General features: G+C 37.7%; 1 protein-coding gene across 5 annotated transcripts in view; it reads right to left on the bottom strand.

The window, feature by feature from the left end:
* The window catches only part of ATAD2B (ATPase family AAA domain containing 2B), a 214028-nt gene that overhangs the window by 170883 nt on the left and 28425 nt on the right, over nucleotides 1-14720 (bottom strand). For all 5 annotated transcript variants that reach the window (XM_023230104.2, XM_023230102.2, XM_023230100.2 and 2 more), the window contains exons 2-6: nucleotides 13702-13853; nucleotides 6022-6071; nucleotides 5502-5655; nucleotides 3686-3788; nucleotides 2379-2487 (exon numbers count right to left, since the gene is read on the bottom strand). In XM_023230104.2, the coding sequence (XP_023085872.1) occupies nucleotides 2379-2487; nucleotides 3686-3788; nucleotides 5502-5655; nucleotides 6022-6071; nucleotides 13702-13853 (568 nt within the window). The remainder of the gene's footprint in view (nucleotides 1-2378; nucleotides 2488-3685; nucleotides 3789-5501; nucleotides 5656-6021; nucleotides 6072-13701; nucleotides 13854-14720) is intronic.

Below are 14720 nucleotides of genomic sequence, written 5' to 3'. Positions count from 1 at the left end.
CTAAGTCCAGTTAAAATTAAGAGTCTAGATGGACGCTAAGGCACCTGCCTGTAGTCTCAATTACTTAGGAGGCTAAGGCAGGAGGATGGCTTGAGCCCAGGAGTTTGAGTTCAGTCTGGGGTAACACAGCAAGACTCCATCTCTAATATTGTTAATTTTTATTTTTTTGAGACAGAATCTCGCTCTGTCACCCAGGCTGGAGTGCATGATCTTAGCTCACTGAAACCTCTGCCTCCCGGGTTCAAGCGATTCTCTTATCTCAGCCTCCCAAGTAGCTGGGATTATAGGCATGCACCACAATGCCCGGCTAATTTTTGTATTGTTGGTAGACAGGGTTTCACTATGTTGGCCAGGCTGGTCTCAAACTCCTAACCTCAAGTGATCCACCTGCCTCAGCCTCCCAAAGTGCTGGGATTACAGGGGTGAGCCACCACACCCGGCCTCTAAAAAAAAAAAATTGATGAAAATTAATAAGCATATGAACCCCCAAATGCAATATGTAACTTTTTAACCACAAGAACTGTCAATATAATACAATCATATTAAAGCATAGAAAAAAATATAAAGCTGGCAGTGATACTTTGGGAAGTAGAAGACTAAAATTGCAAAGGGCTGGACATGGTGGTTTATGCCTATAAACCCAGCACTTTGGGAGGCTGAGGCAGGAAGACTATTTGAGCTCAGGCAATCAAGACCAGCCTGGGCAACAAACATATTGAGACCCCATCTCTATAAAAATTACAAATGATTTAGCCGAGCATGATGGCATGTGCTTATGGTCCCAGCTACTCAGGAGGCTGAGGTGGGAGGATTGCTTGAGCCTGGGAGGTCAAGGCTGCAGTGAACTGTGATTGTGACAATGCGCTCCAGCCTAGGTGACAGAGTGAAAAACTGTCTCAAGAAAAAAACAAAAAAAACCTGCCAAGGACTTCATGTTTTACTCATGACGTCGGAAAGCATTATTTGAAAAATTTTTATTGTTAGGTTGTACACAAAAATCAACACAGTATTTATCCAAATAATACTATAAAATACTTGTACCTAAATAAGTTATCTAAATATCCAAAACATTACTTTTTGAAAAATGTCTGTACCACAACACAGTATTACAGGCAAAAATTCTAAATATGGCGTATCTACTTTGGAAACTCTACAAAGATGTTCAGTTAATGAAAAGGCAAAAATCACATTATAAATCTGTCTCACCTATACTGATTTTCTCCAAAGGAAGCAATTTAGAGGTTCTAGCTGTAACAACAATAATATTTGCTCAATAAAGTACCTTCATTAGAAATATCACCTCTTCAAAACTGGCTAACAAAATATTAACTACAGAATTTTTTAAAAAACACAGTCTTCTCAATCTAAACTACACAAACAATGGGAACTAGTAAGATTTCCCTATAAAGTACTACTAATTTGCATTTACAATACACCAAATCTTCTGAAAATCCAATTCAATAAAGATTAATGCCAGGCTAGGTGCGGTGGCTCACGCGGTAACTCTAGCACTTTGGGAGGCCGAGGGAGGCGGATCACCTGAGGTCAGGAGTTCAACACAAGCCTGGACAACAAGGCGAAACCGCGTCTCTACTAAAAATGCCAAAATTAGCCAGACATGGTGGTGCATGCCTGTAATGCCAGGTATTCGAAAGGCTGAGGCAGGAGAATCGCTTGACCCGGGAGGCAGTCTGCAGCGAGCCGAGATCGTGCTACTACACCCCAGCCTGAGCAACAAGAACAAGACTCTGTCTCAAAAAAATAAAAAAAAAAAGATTAATGCCTACAGAATTAAATCCTGTAGGTATACTCTTCATCAATTTATAATCCACGGGGCCAATGTGCTGCTGTCATCTTCCTAACTCCGGCCCTACAAATTCAGTCTGGGTTCTTCAGTTCAGAACCCACGAAGGCCTCAGAAAAGGATAGTATAGTCCCCTTCCACTGGTATTAGAAGTCTCTCTAAACTTTACTCTTTATTTCTCAGACCATACCTAAATTCAAGATCCACATAATCAGAGATTTAGAGGCCATGGATAACAAAGTAACCATCCAGTTAGAAGGTGCCTAAGTACAAAAAAGTCCTCATCTAAGAAGCAAATGAGCCCAAAGCAAATCCCATACCAGATCACTGAAGGACTACCAATGGCTACTAATGAAATACATTACATAATGTACAATGTGCACTTAAAAGGATTTTTCCAAATGAAGGAAATGAAAGTCAGATTGCCAACTAAATTTAAATTATTTCAAATTATACAATATAGACCTCAAAATCCACTGTAGACTCGGTAATAGTGTACAAATACCACTTGTATATTTTATTTTTCCTCCCTCCCACCTGAACTTTCTAGAATTTCAAAAGATGCTTTACAAACCTTCTTCTTCACCCTCAGTAGAAACTTCATGATGATTTTGTATCCCATAACTATTTCTCCTTAGTGACTTTCTTCGCCTTTTCACTCTTGAATACATATCCATGTTTTCCTTTTAAAGAAAGAAATCTGTCAAATAGTAACACGACATTTATTCTCCACTATAAAAAAACCCAATGGGACACACCTGCTCAACAAAATTTATTGAGCACCTATTTGCATGCCACAGATTCGTGAAAATGGAACTTCCTAAATTAAATAAATGTAAGAAATAAAAAGGAAAAAAACTTATAACAAACTTATAAAAATGTAAAACACATAATGCCAGCAACATACTTTCTCCCTCAAGCAAATTACAGCCTAGTAGGAGGGAAATAAGACAATCACAGGTAATTATAAAAGAAAGTAAAATAAGTTAAATGTCACAAAGAGAGGCACAAAGTACTCTAGAATTCAGAGAAGACCCTCCTTTTGTTATGGGGTAAAGGGAAGGGAGGCAGTGTCTGAAATGAACCTTGAAACAAAGATAGAACTGCATCAGTCACTAACTAGAAGTATTAAGAGTAAAAGTTGGCCAGGCGCAGTGGCTCAAGCTTGTAATCCCAGCACTTTGGGAGGCCGAGACGGGCGGATCACGAGGTCAGGAGATCGAGACCATCCTGGCTAACCCGGTGAAACCCCGTCTCTACTAAAAAATACAAAAACTAGCTGGGCGAGGTGGCGGGCGCCTGTAGTCCCAACTTGGGAGGCTGAGGCAGGAGAATGGCGTAAACCCAGGAGGCGGAGCTTGCAGTGAGCTGAGATGGTGCCACTGCACTCCAGCCTGGGCAACAGAGCGAGACTCCGTCTCAAAAAAAAAAAAAAAAAAAAAAGCAAAAGTTATAGGCACAAGAATGATTTGTTTACACTTAGGCAATGGTATGTGAGAAAACAAAGTTGAAGCCAGATCATAAACATCAAGGTGTTTTTAATAAATTCAGTGCACAACAAAAAGCCATTAATGGTTCAAATCAGAAGAGTAACAGAATCACAGTTGCACTTTAAGGTGACTCATACAGCAAAAGGGAAGAGGGTTTTCTTGGGAAGGTTATAGCAAGAGGAGAATGAAGAAAAGAAGCAAGCAAGCAATAAAATCCCAAACTAAGAAGAAAAATAAGAAAAAAGAAAAAAAAAATCCCAAACTAAGTTGGAAATGAACAGGAAGGAATACTTGTGCTAATTCAAAAACATCCAACTGTTGCATTCTCCCTTTAAATTCCTCAATTAAAATAAAAATTATTTACAAAGATTGCTACAGCTAATATACTCACAAATTCTGTATCTGTCCACATTCGAAGTCGTTCTACTTCTCCTGATCGACGATTCCGTCGGATGTTAATATTGTCCATTTCCTGTAGCACAGCTTCAGCAGTGCTACAATCATACAATAAAATCAGGATTTAGACAATAATGACACCATATACATAAAAGAGCTCTTTGTGAAAGCGTAATCAAATCATCTCTGATGTGTAATTATACACAACTTTTTTTCTTTTTTGTTTTTTTTAGATAGAGCGTCCCTCTGTCACCCAGGCTGGAGTACAGTGGCCTGTTCATGGCTCACTGCAGCCTCAACCTCCTGGACTCAAATGATCCTCCCACCTCAGCCTCCTGAGTAGCTGAGACTACAGGCAAGCACTACCATGCCCAGCTAATTTTTATATTTTTTTGTGGAGATGGGGTTTCACCATGTTGCCCAGGCTGTTCTTGAACTCCTGGGCTCAAGCGATACATTCATCTCAGCCTCCCAAAGTGCTGCAATTACAGTGGTGTGCCCCACCACATCCCAATTAAATACCTCTTTCATAACCAGCATCCATCATCAGAATACAGTGCCCAATAAGAAAAGCAAAACCAGGACATCTTCTACCTTAATATACACATTAAAATAAAACTTTTTAAATATAAGGCTTTTGTTAATAAGGTCCCAATAAAAATATCCATAATGCCTCTATGAATAATTATCAGATATATGACACTGAAAAAATACTAATTCAATCTTTTTATTGAAGATGGTGTTAAGAATAACTTGTATAAAATAAGTGTATAAAATTATTTTATTTTTATTTGTATAAAAATAAGTAATTGTATAAAATAAAACAATTTGTAAAAAGTTTAAAGCCTTATAAAGTTTACTGGAAAGACTCTTTCAGAAATTCAAGTAAAACACTGACATTCAAGAAAAACGTGCTAACATCTTAGCAATTTTTTTTTTCTTTTTTAAGAGATGGGCTGCTGGGCGCGGTCGCTCAGGCCTGTAATCCTAGCACTTTGGGAGGCCGAGGCAGGTGGATCACGAGGTCAGGAGATTGAGACCATCCTGGCTAACATGGTGAAACCCCGTCTTTACTAAAAATACAATTAGTCAGGCGTGGTGGTACACGCCTATAGTTCCAGCTGCTCGGGAGGCTGGGGCAGGAGAATCACTTGAACCCAGGACGCAGAGGTTGCAGTAAGCCAAGATGGCATCACTGCACTCCAGCCTGGGCGAGAGATTGGGGTCTCACTATGTTGCCATGACTGGTCTTGAACTCCTGGGCTCAGGATCTTCCCACTTCAGCCTCCTGAGCAGTTATGACTACAGTCTCCAGTCACCACACTTGGCTATCTTGGCAATTTTTATTTTATATTTTAAACAAATACTTACATAACATTTACTATGCATCTAGATACTGATCTAAGCATTTAACAATACTTAAGTTTTAATAATAACTTAAGTCCAAATTTGATGTTACCACTGTAGAATATAATTTCCTCTCTTGTCAAATAGGGATTGTACTGACCACCCTCTCCAGGCTGTTGTAAAGATTAAGTAGGATGACATATTATCTGAGAAGAGTAAAGTTTTACAGATGCAGACGCTGAACAGATAGTCAGCTCACTGACTAGCTAAGAGACTCAATCCCACAAACTGAGTCTCAAAACATCTTCAAAATCTTGAATTGACCCACCACACCCAGCTTCAAGTTAAGTTTTAAAAGAACTGTACTGATTGCTAAGTCGTTTCTTATGCCATTTTTTTTAAATGTAACTGTCTTAAAAAGCAAATAATTAAATGAAATTGCTTAATATACATAGCATTCATACCTATTTACTAGTTGATCAAATAACAAACTCTGGTTCACACTTTCAAATCTGTTTTTCCTGGAACGACAACTTTTTCTGACTTCCATGTCACCATTTATACAAGAAAGGTCCCCATCTCCCTTCTTTTCCCCTCGAAGGGGATGGCTTCGAAGGGCTACAAAAAGAGAGATATTTACATTTCAAAGCACAGAATACAGAAAGAAAGAAAAGAAAAAAAAAATGAAAAAATTACTTTTAAAAGACTACAAAAAGTTTAATACAACCTTTTAAAGACTTTAATATTCAATAATCTAAAATTTCTATAAATTTTACTATGTCATAAATAATTTAAATTATTTCAGGTATGCTGATTTCCCAAAGTTTAACAATTACATACTTTTTTTTTACTATGACTGAAATTCAGCCATTTCCAACTGTATGCTCAGCACACTATTAAATGACTCTATTTTTCCCCACTTTACTGCTTTCTCTAACGTTGCAAGAATTTTAATACTAACCAGTTTTATAATAGAATACTCACATAAACTACTATGTCCGTTTGGTAATGTAGCACCAGGCTGAGAAGTTAACCTAGAACACAATTATATTTAATATGCAAACACATCAACATTTGTTTATATAAGCAAGAAATGCAATACTGCTGGAATTATTTTAATCTTTAAAATGTTATTTTAATCTTTAAAACTTTTTTAAAAGATAATTTTTTTACTGTAAGATTGGTAATATGCCAATTAATAAAATATACTAGCTTAGTTAAAAGCCATTTTATTACTTCAAGAAAAGCTTTAATAACAGATTATAAACTAAGTTTACTCTGCCATCAACTTTACAAATTTTAAAACCCAAAAAAAAGGCGTAAGCTTAGTATGTACGATAAAATTAACTGAGACCGTAAGTAGCAGGGGTCACAGGCATTAACTATTGGTTTTGGTTGTTGAAATAAAATTCAAACAATGATAAATTTATTAACACAATAAACAGTACGAAAAAAGTGTTTGCATACCTGTATCATTTAATAATTTCTTCAAAGTATGTTATTACACGTTTAAACTGACAAATGAAACCAGCTGATTTATCAAAAGAGCCATTTTACAATTCTCCCTTTTGGGTGGAAGAAGAGAAATGTAAATCGCTGGAAAGTTACTAACAAGGCCATCAAAACATGAGGACTAGGAAAAAGTCACCGTACTTCTTAATATAGTCAGAAAGTTCAAAAGTAAAAACTAAATTGTGCTGCATAATAAAAGATATTTTTATGCAAACTAAGATATTTTTGAAATATCCAACAATCATTAGTTTCGAAGATCAAAAAACTAGGGAAAGGACATCCAGAAAATCACAAATGTATGTGACTGTCTTTTTTTTTTTTTTTTCCTCGAGACAGAGTCTTGCTCTGTCACCCAGGCTGGAGTACAGTGGCACGATCTCGGCTCACTGCAACCTCCGCCTCCTGGGTTCAAGCGATTCTCCTGCCTCAGCCTCCCAAGTAGCTGGGATTACAGGCACACACCACCATGCCTGGCTAATTTTTGTATTCTTAGTAGAGATGGGGTTTCACCATGTTCGTCAGGCTGGTCTCGAACACCTGACCTCAGGTGATCTGCCTGCCTCTGCCTCCCAAAGTGCTGGGATTACAGGCGTTAGCCACCATGCCTGGCCCCTATGACTGCCTTCTATGTGGTTTGCACAAACTTTTAATCAAAATAATCTAACATTTTTGGTTACTCCAGTACTCTTCATGTTAAATTATAAATATATTGTATATCACAATACCCCTGCACAGCAAAGGTCACAGTTAAGATGACTAAAGGTTATAAACAGAAATGCAAGTCAGGCACAATGGCTCATGTAAGCCTGTAATCCCAGCACTTTGAGAGGCGGATGCGGGTAGATCACCTGAGGTCAGGAGTTCGAGACCAGCCTGGCCAACATGGTGAAACCCCCTCTTTACTAAAAACACAAAAATTAGCTGGGCGTGGTGGTGGGCACCTGTAATCCCAGCTACTCGGGAGACTGAGGCAGGAGAATTGCTTGAACCCAGGAGGCAGAAGTTGCAGTAAGTGGAGATCACACCACTGCACTCCAGCCTGGGTGACAGAGCAAGGATCTGTCTTAAAAAAAAAAAAAAAAAAAAAAAAAAACCTCTAACTACTATGCATCTTCAGATTGTCAAAAAACAACAAAAAAAAATCTAGCCCCCCCATCCCCTAGAAAACAAAAAAAAAAAATACCTTTTCCTAGTATACTATCTTAGAGAAAATTTCATTTTTAGCACCATTGTATCAATGCACGTGATTCTCCAGGTATATGATTGTGACTATAAAGTAACAAAATGGATGTAATATAGGTATTCTTAAAATGTTGTCATTGCTGGCCGGGCGCGGTGGCTCAAGCCTGTAATCCCAGCACTTTGGGAGGCTGAGACGGGCGGATCACGAGGTCAGGAGATCGAGACCATCCTGGCTAACACGGTGAAACCCCATCTCTACTAAAAATACAAAAAATTAGCTGGGCGAGGTGGCCGGCGCCTGTGGTCCCAGCTACTCGGGAGGCTGAGGCAGGAGAATGGCGTGAACCCGGGAGGCGGAGCTTGCAGTGAGCTGAGATCCGGCCACTGTACTCCACCCTGGGTGACAGAGCGAGACTCCGTCTCAAAAAAAAAAAAAAAAAAAGTTGTCATTGTACAATGTGTTTCCGGAATTCTTGAGAATCACTCTCAAAATCCACTTAAAACCAAACAGAAAAACCAACTTTGTTACTTCATAAATATACTTTGTCTTTAGACCCAACAAAGCATTAACTCAGCTTGATCAGTTTATTCACAAGTCTTGGCACCAAATGAATTCTGACTGTACACAAAGCCAAATGGATGGAATTTCACATCACTTGAATTGTTCAAAAGAATAACATGCAGACCCTAAAGTCATTCCACAAAAGAAATCTAAAACTTTTTGGAACAATGGCAACATCATTGGGGAAAAAAGCACAATAAGCTTTTTGTCTGCTCTAAAGAAGACAATGCTTACTTGGCTTTTATTACTAATGAAAGATCTGTTTTAAGAAAAAATTTCAAAAAACTTGTTCTTCAAATGATCCAATTACCTTATAGTCACAAATTATTGTCATCATGATCTTTATAAAAGGGAGAGAGAGTGAAAAAGGAGACATGACATGAAATACATGAGTATATTAAGAGATTTAATATACTGAGTTTTTTGGTTTTTTTTTTTTGAGACGGAGTCTTAGCCATCCAGGCTGGAGTGCAGTGGTGCGATCTTGGCTCACTGCAACCACCGTCTCCCGGGTTCAACTGATTCTCTCGTCTCAGCCTCCCGAGTAGATGGGATTACAGGCCCCCGCCATGATGCCCAGCTAATTTTTGTATTTTAGTAGAGACACAGTTTCACCATGTTGGCCAGGTTGATCTTGAACTCCTGACCTCAGATGATCCGCTCACCTTGGCCTCCCAAAGTGCTATGATTACAGGTGTAAGTCACCATGCCCAGCCTATACTGAGATTTTGTAAGGGTTAGCCTGCTTAAACATATGTGCCTAAAAGTTTCTGTATGTATCAATGTTCCCAAAAGTTGGTCACTTAAATTGAGTGTGTAGCTTTGTTCTTTTATTTTTTGAAAAGAAGGTGCATTGGCGATTTTTTCCCTGTATCACTGTTTCCTGAATTTTTATTTATTATTTATTATTTTTTGAGGGGACAAAGCCTCACTCTGTCACCCAGGGTGGAGTGCAGTGGCTCTACCTTGGCTCATTGCAACCTCTGCCTCCTGGATTCAAGCAATTCTCATGCCTCAGTCTCCCAAGTAGCTGGATAACAGGCGTGCACCATCATACCTGGCTAATTTTTGTATTTTTAGGGGAGACAAGGTTTCACCACGTTGGCCAGGCTGGTCTCGAACTCCTGACCTCAGGTGAACCCCGCCAACCCCCATCTCAGACTCCCAAAAGTGCTGGGATTACAGATGTGAGCTGCTGCGCCTAACCCTATTTCCTGAATTTTTAAATGGAAACTGTTTCACTTTGCATTAGGTGATTATTACATTAGAATTTTCTAGGCCGGGCGTGGTGGCTCAAGCCTGTAATCCCAGCACTTTGGGAGGCCGAGACGGGCGGATCACGAGGTCAGGAGATCGACACCATCTTGGCTAACACGGTGAAACCCCGTCTCTACTAAAAATACAAAAAACTCGCCGGGCAAGGTGGCGGGCGCCTGTAGTCCCAGCTACTCGGGAGGCTGAGGCAGGAGAATGGCTTAAACCCAGGAGGCGGAGCTTGCAGTGAGCTGAGATCCGGCCACTGCACTCCAGCCTGGGCGACACAGCGAGACTCCATCTCAAAAAAAAAAACAAAGAAATTTCTACAGCTTTAATTATCTGGGGCATACACCATTGCAATATCAGACTTAAAAATCATACTTATTCTCCCTTTCCCATACAAACTCAAGGCATTTAATGATTTATGAGGATTATAAACCTCAATTCAAAAAAGCCCCAGTTCTGACAGACCTCACTTAACCACTACCACTCCTCAATTCTAATATGCCTCCGCAGTCCACATAAGTGGTTTTATTACTAATGAAAGATCTGTTTTAAGAAAAAATTTCATATATTTCTGCCTCACCTCACTACTTCATTGCCTAATCACAAAAGGAAACTTTCAAGCATGCTACTACATTTGAGTATACAGCAAATCTTTTTTTTTTTTTTTTTTTTTTTTAAGACAAGTCTCATTCTGTTGCCCAGGCTAGAGTGCAATGGTGCGATCTCGCCTCACCGCAACCTCCATCTCCTGAGTTCAAACAATTCTCATGCCTAAGCCTCCCAACTAGCTGGGTACAGGCATGCACCACCATGCTTGGCTAATTTTTGTATTTTTAATAGAGATCGGATTTCACCATGTTGGCCAGACTGGTCTCGAACTTCTGGCCTCAGGTGATCCACACCCCTTGGCCTCCCAAAGTGCTGGAATTACAGGCATGAGCCACTGCGCCCAGCCAAGTGTACAGTAAGTCTTAGGAAAATTTCAATTTGTCTGTATCTTAGAGTATGCCTATTATTCTAGATATACATCAGGTTAAATAAATGACTAGTAGCTAAATAAATAACCGCTGACCAAAAAAGTCAATAAAATAGCATTCTCTACTCAAAGTATTTGTAAGCTACAACATCTGTCTATGTTAGTATGTATATTTGGGAATTTCTATATACAATATAAAAAATATATATTAAAAATATTTTTGACCAAAAACATCCTATTTTACTAAAAGTATCAATCATTAAAATTATGTTGATACAGTTGGGCCTTAAACCCAGGTTTTAGCCCAAAAGAAAACTCATAATCTATCTCAAATCACTTATGAAGATTCAGAAGTTCTAGGTCCACTTTTATTTCTATCTTCATCCAATTACCTAACTCTAAAATGGAAATTTATTTTGCCAATTAACAGTAATTTCCTTGACCTTAGTGGTCTTTGCAAAGTTCTTTAGAATTCATTATTTTCCATAGCTAATACTAATTCTTATCTGTATTCAATTTTCCTCCACATGAATTATTACTTCTAACAAATTATTTTTTGTGAAAGTACTTTAATAAGTTTACCTTACATGCTCGTAAGAGTTTAGATTACCAAAATAAAGGAATCAAGATTCTCAGGCTCATGACACACAAATACAAGTCTTCAAGTAATTCTTAATTTTTTGTACTTATATTATCTCAAAGTATAAAATATTTTTAACTACAAGTTTTCCTTAAAATTAAATTCTATTGAATCTAATAGGTCAAACTGCATTTTATTTTCAGGTCATCTGAAACATCAAAAGATTTTAATTCTAAAAGTTTAACAGTTACTCAGACTCCTAGATGAATAAACTAAAAAAAAAAAATTTTTTTTTTTTCCCACAAAGACAGGTCTCACTCTGCCACCCGGGGTGGAGTGCAATGGCGAGATCACAGCTCACTGTAGCCTCAAACTCCTGGGTTCACGGCATCCTCCAGCCTTAGCCTTTCGAGTAGATGGTACTACAAGCACGTGCCACTGTAGCTAATTTTTTAATATTTCATAGAGATGAGGTCCCACTATGTTGCCCAGGCTGTTCTTGAACTCCTGGGCTCAAGCAATCCTCCCACCTTGGCCTACCAAAGTTCTGGGATTATAGGCATGAGCCACCATGCCTGGCCTCAAAAATCTTTTAAATTCTGTGAGCTACTAAACATTGTCCTTTTGCCAAAACAGAAACAGTAAATGTATTAGTATTCATTATTTAAGTTTTTTACTTAAAATGTGTTTAGTATTTTTTTAAAGAAATATCTCACTCTAAGGTACATAAATGATTCCTAAATGGAAGCATATCTTTCACATGCTCTCTCAAAATTTTTGAGGCCTTTTTATATGAAAGATTTCTATATGAAATATCGGCCAGGCGCGGTGGCTCACGCCTGTAATCCCCGCATTTTGGGAGGTTGAGGCGGGTGGATCACCTGAGGTCCAGAGTTCGAGACCAGCCTGGCCAACATGGTGGAACCCTGTCTCTATTAAAAATAGAAAAATTAGGCCATGCGCGGTGGCTCATGTCTGTAATCCCAGTACTTTGGGAGGCCAAGGCAAGTGGATCACCTGAGGTCAGGAGTTCAAGACCAGCCTGACCAACATGGAGAAACCCTGTCTCTACTAAAAATACAAAATTAGCTGGGCGTGGTGGCACATGCCTGTAACCCCAAGTACTCGGAAGGCTGAGGCAGGAGAATCACTTGAACCTGTGAGGCAGAGGTTGCAGTGAGCCAAGATAGCGTCACTGCACTCCAGCAAAACTCCATCTCAAAAAAAAAAAAAAAAAAGAAAAAAGAAAAGAAATATCAAGATCAATTTATATAAAGGCCTGCTGGGTGGATAAATCTAGTGTATTACTTGCACTTGAATAAACTATTAAAATCATCTTAAAAGTCCAATTTTAACACTAAAAGAACATTGTTAGGAATATTTATCTGGAAGATATTTGATTCACTCATTTAATAAACGCAAGATAGAGATTATAACAGGTAAATCAAGTCTAAAAGTATAATTACATGGTAGTACTAAAGTAACATCATCATAATGATCCAGACCTGTTTCATCTCACAGATGTATGGGTGTGGGAAAGAAAAATAAAAATAAAACTCAACAGACTATGATTCATGTATTTTTCTACTTAGCCCCCATATAATGCAAATTACAAAACATAAACTGGTACATCTTATGGAGTATATTTTATTAAGTATAGAGACCCCTTAGGGACTAATAAATGTACGCAGCCTGTCAAATTCTATATAACCCCAAAGATTTTTTTCCCTAGAGAATAAAAGTATCCAGAATTTATCTACACATATAAAATCAAAATATTTTTAAATACTTGAAGAATAAAAACAAAGGACTTCCCTTTTACTTCTGTTCAGTCACACATCATCAGCACTTCTACTTTAAAGAGTTTAAAGAACCCTTTAGTTCCCAGACCGATGTAAAAAAAAAAAAATTGTTTTTAATTAGAAAAAAATAAAAATAAAGACTTTAAACAAAACAGAAGCTAAAGAATCTGATTTCAATGTTTAAATCTTTTCTATGTGGGTGCCTAACCTAGCTACCATTTGGGAGTAAATTAAACTTAATTTTAGTCAGTTTCAGAGTAAATGTTGGTAATTTACTCTGAAACTGACGAAAATTAAGTTTTCCTGATACATACTGAACCAGATACAAGCAAATTTAAGTTTAAAACAGGGTAAACGATGAAAAGATGTCTTTAAAAATTAATTTAAATGTCATTATATCTTCGTATATCAACTCAAGTGAAATAGTCAATAATCTTTAAAAAGGGATTTTATTTTCAAGTAAAAATATAATTCTGACCATATGTTTTATTTAAATTTTCAGGACTATAAATACATATGCATACTCAAGAGTCATCAAAATCCTTATTGTTTCACTTATGGTAGTTTCTGTTACATACCATATATCTTTATAAAACAAATATATTTTAGAGTATTATCAGGAGAAAATAAAATTACATACAAAAATTATAAAATAAGTTTAATTCAATTTACTTATAAGTATTTATAAGATACTTATTGTATAAGCTAAAAAAATTAGCATTAATATCAGCACTGAATCACATTCAGTAATTTAAGAAAAAACAATCAATGAGTTCTCCTTTCTCACCTGGCCTGTCCAGTTGATAAATTCCATTCCTCTCGCTGACCAGTACTTCGTGATTTTGATTTGTCTTTGCAAACAGAATCAGGTTGTTTCAAAGTGCGTTTGGCTGGAGGAGATACGTGGCTATCACTTAAACTACCATCAACTTCAGCTTTCTGAAAGACAATGTTAAAAATGTATTTATTATTCCTAGTAAGACAAGTAGAATTGTTAATATTAAGGGCCAGGTTCAGTGGCTCACTCCTGTAATGCCAGCACTTTGGGTGGCTGAGGCAGGCAGATCACTTAAGGTCAGGAGTTCAAGACCACACTGGCCAACATGGCGAAACCCCGTCTCTACCAAAAAAAAAAAAAAGTTAGCTGGGTGTGGTGGCAGGCGCCTGTAATTCCAGCTACTTGGGAGGCTGAAGCAGGAGAATCGCTTTAACCCAGGAGGCGGAGGCTGCAGAGAGCCAAGATCAAGCCAGTGCACTCCAGCCTGAATGACAGAGCAAGACTATTTCAAAAAAAAAAAAAAAAAAAGAATTGTTAACATTCTTGGAAAATCAAGCACAGTATTTTGTCAACCAATAAATATTTACTGAATTATACTACAAATATAGCAAAATGTATAATCTGTAAATATAAAAGCAAGAAAGATTACATTTATAATCAGAAAAATATGTTGTTTTTTGTTTTTATTTTGAAAAATGTTCAAGAAAAGGTGCGTGTTCTTAAACGTTTGGTGTGTATATGTATCTTTTTCGTATTGACACAATCCCTCAGACCCTCCTAAATACTCCAGTATATACTTCCCCAAACAAGGGCACTTTGCTACATTACCACCATACAAGCCCCGTAATCAGGAAATGAACACTGGTATAATACAAAGTCAAACCACAGCATATTCAAATTTTACCAAATGTCCCAACAACGCCTCTCTTTCTAAAGACGGGATACTAAACAGAAACACATATTGCATCTAGTTAATGGACCTCCTCAGTCTCCCTTAATCAGTCTTTCCTTCTTTCCCTATCTTTCAC

This window comes from Piliocolobus tephrosceles, chromosome 15 (genome assembly GCF_002776525.5).
Source record: "Piliocolobus tephrosceles isolate RC106 chromosome 15, ASM277652v3, whole genome shotgun sequence".
Lineage (NCBI taxonomy): Eukaryota > Metazoa > Chordata > Mammalia > Primates > Cercopithecidae > Piliocolobus > Piliocolobus tephrosceles.
The sequence above is the reverse complement of the archived record's forward strand: the minus strand, read 5'-3'. Positions and strand labels throughout refer to the sequence as shown.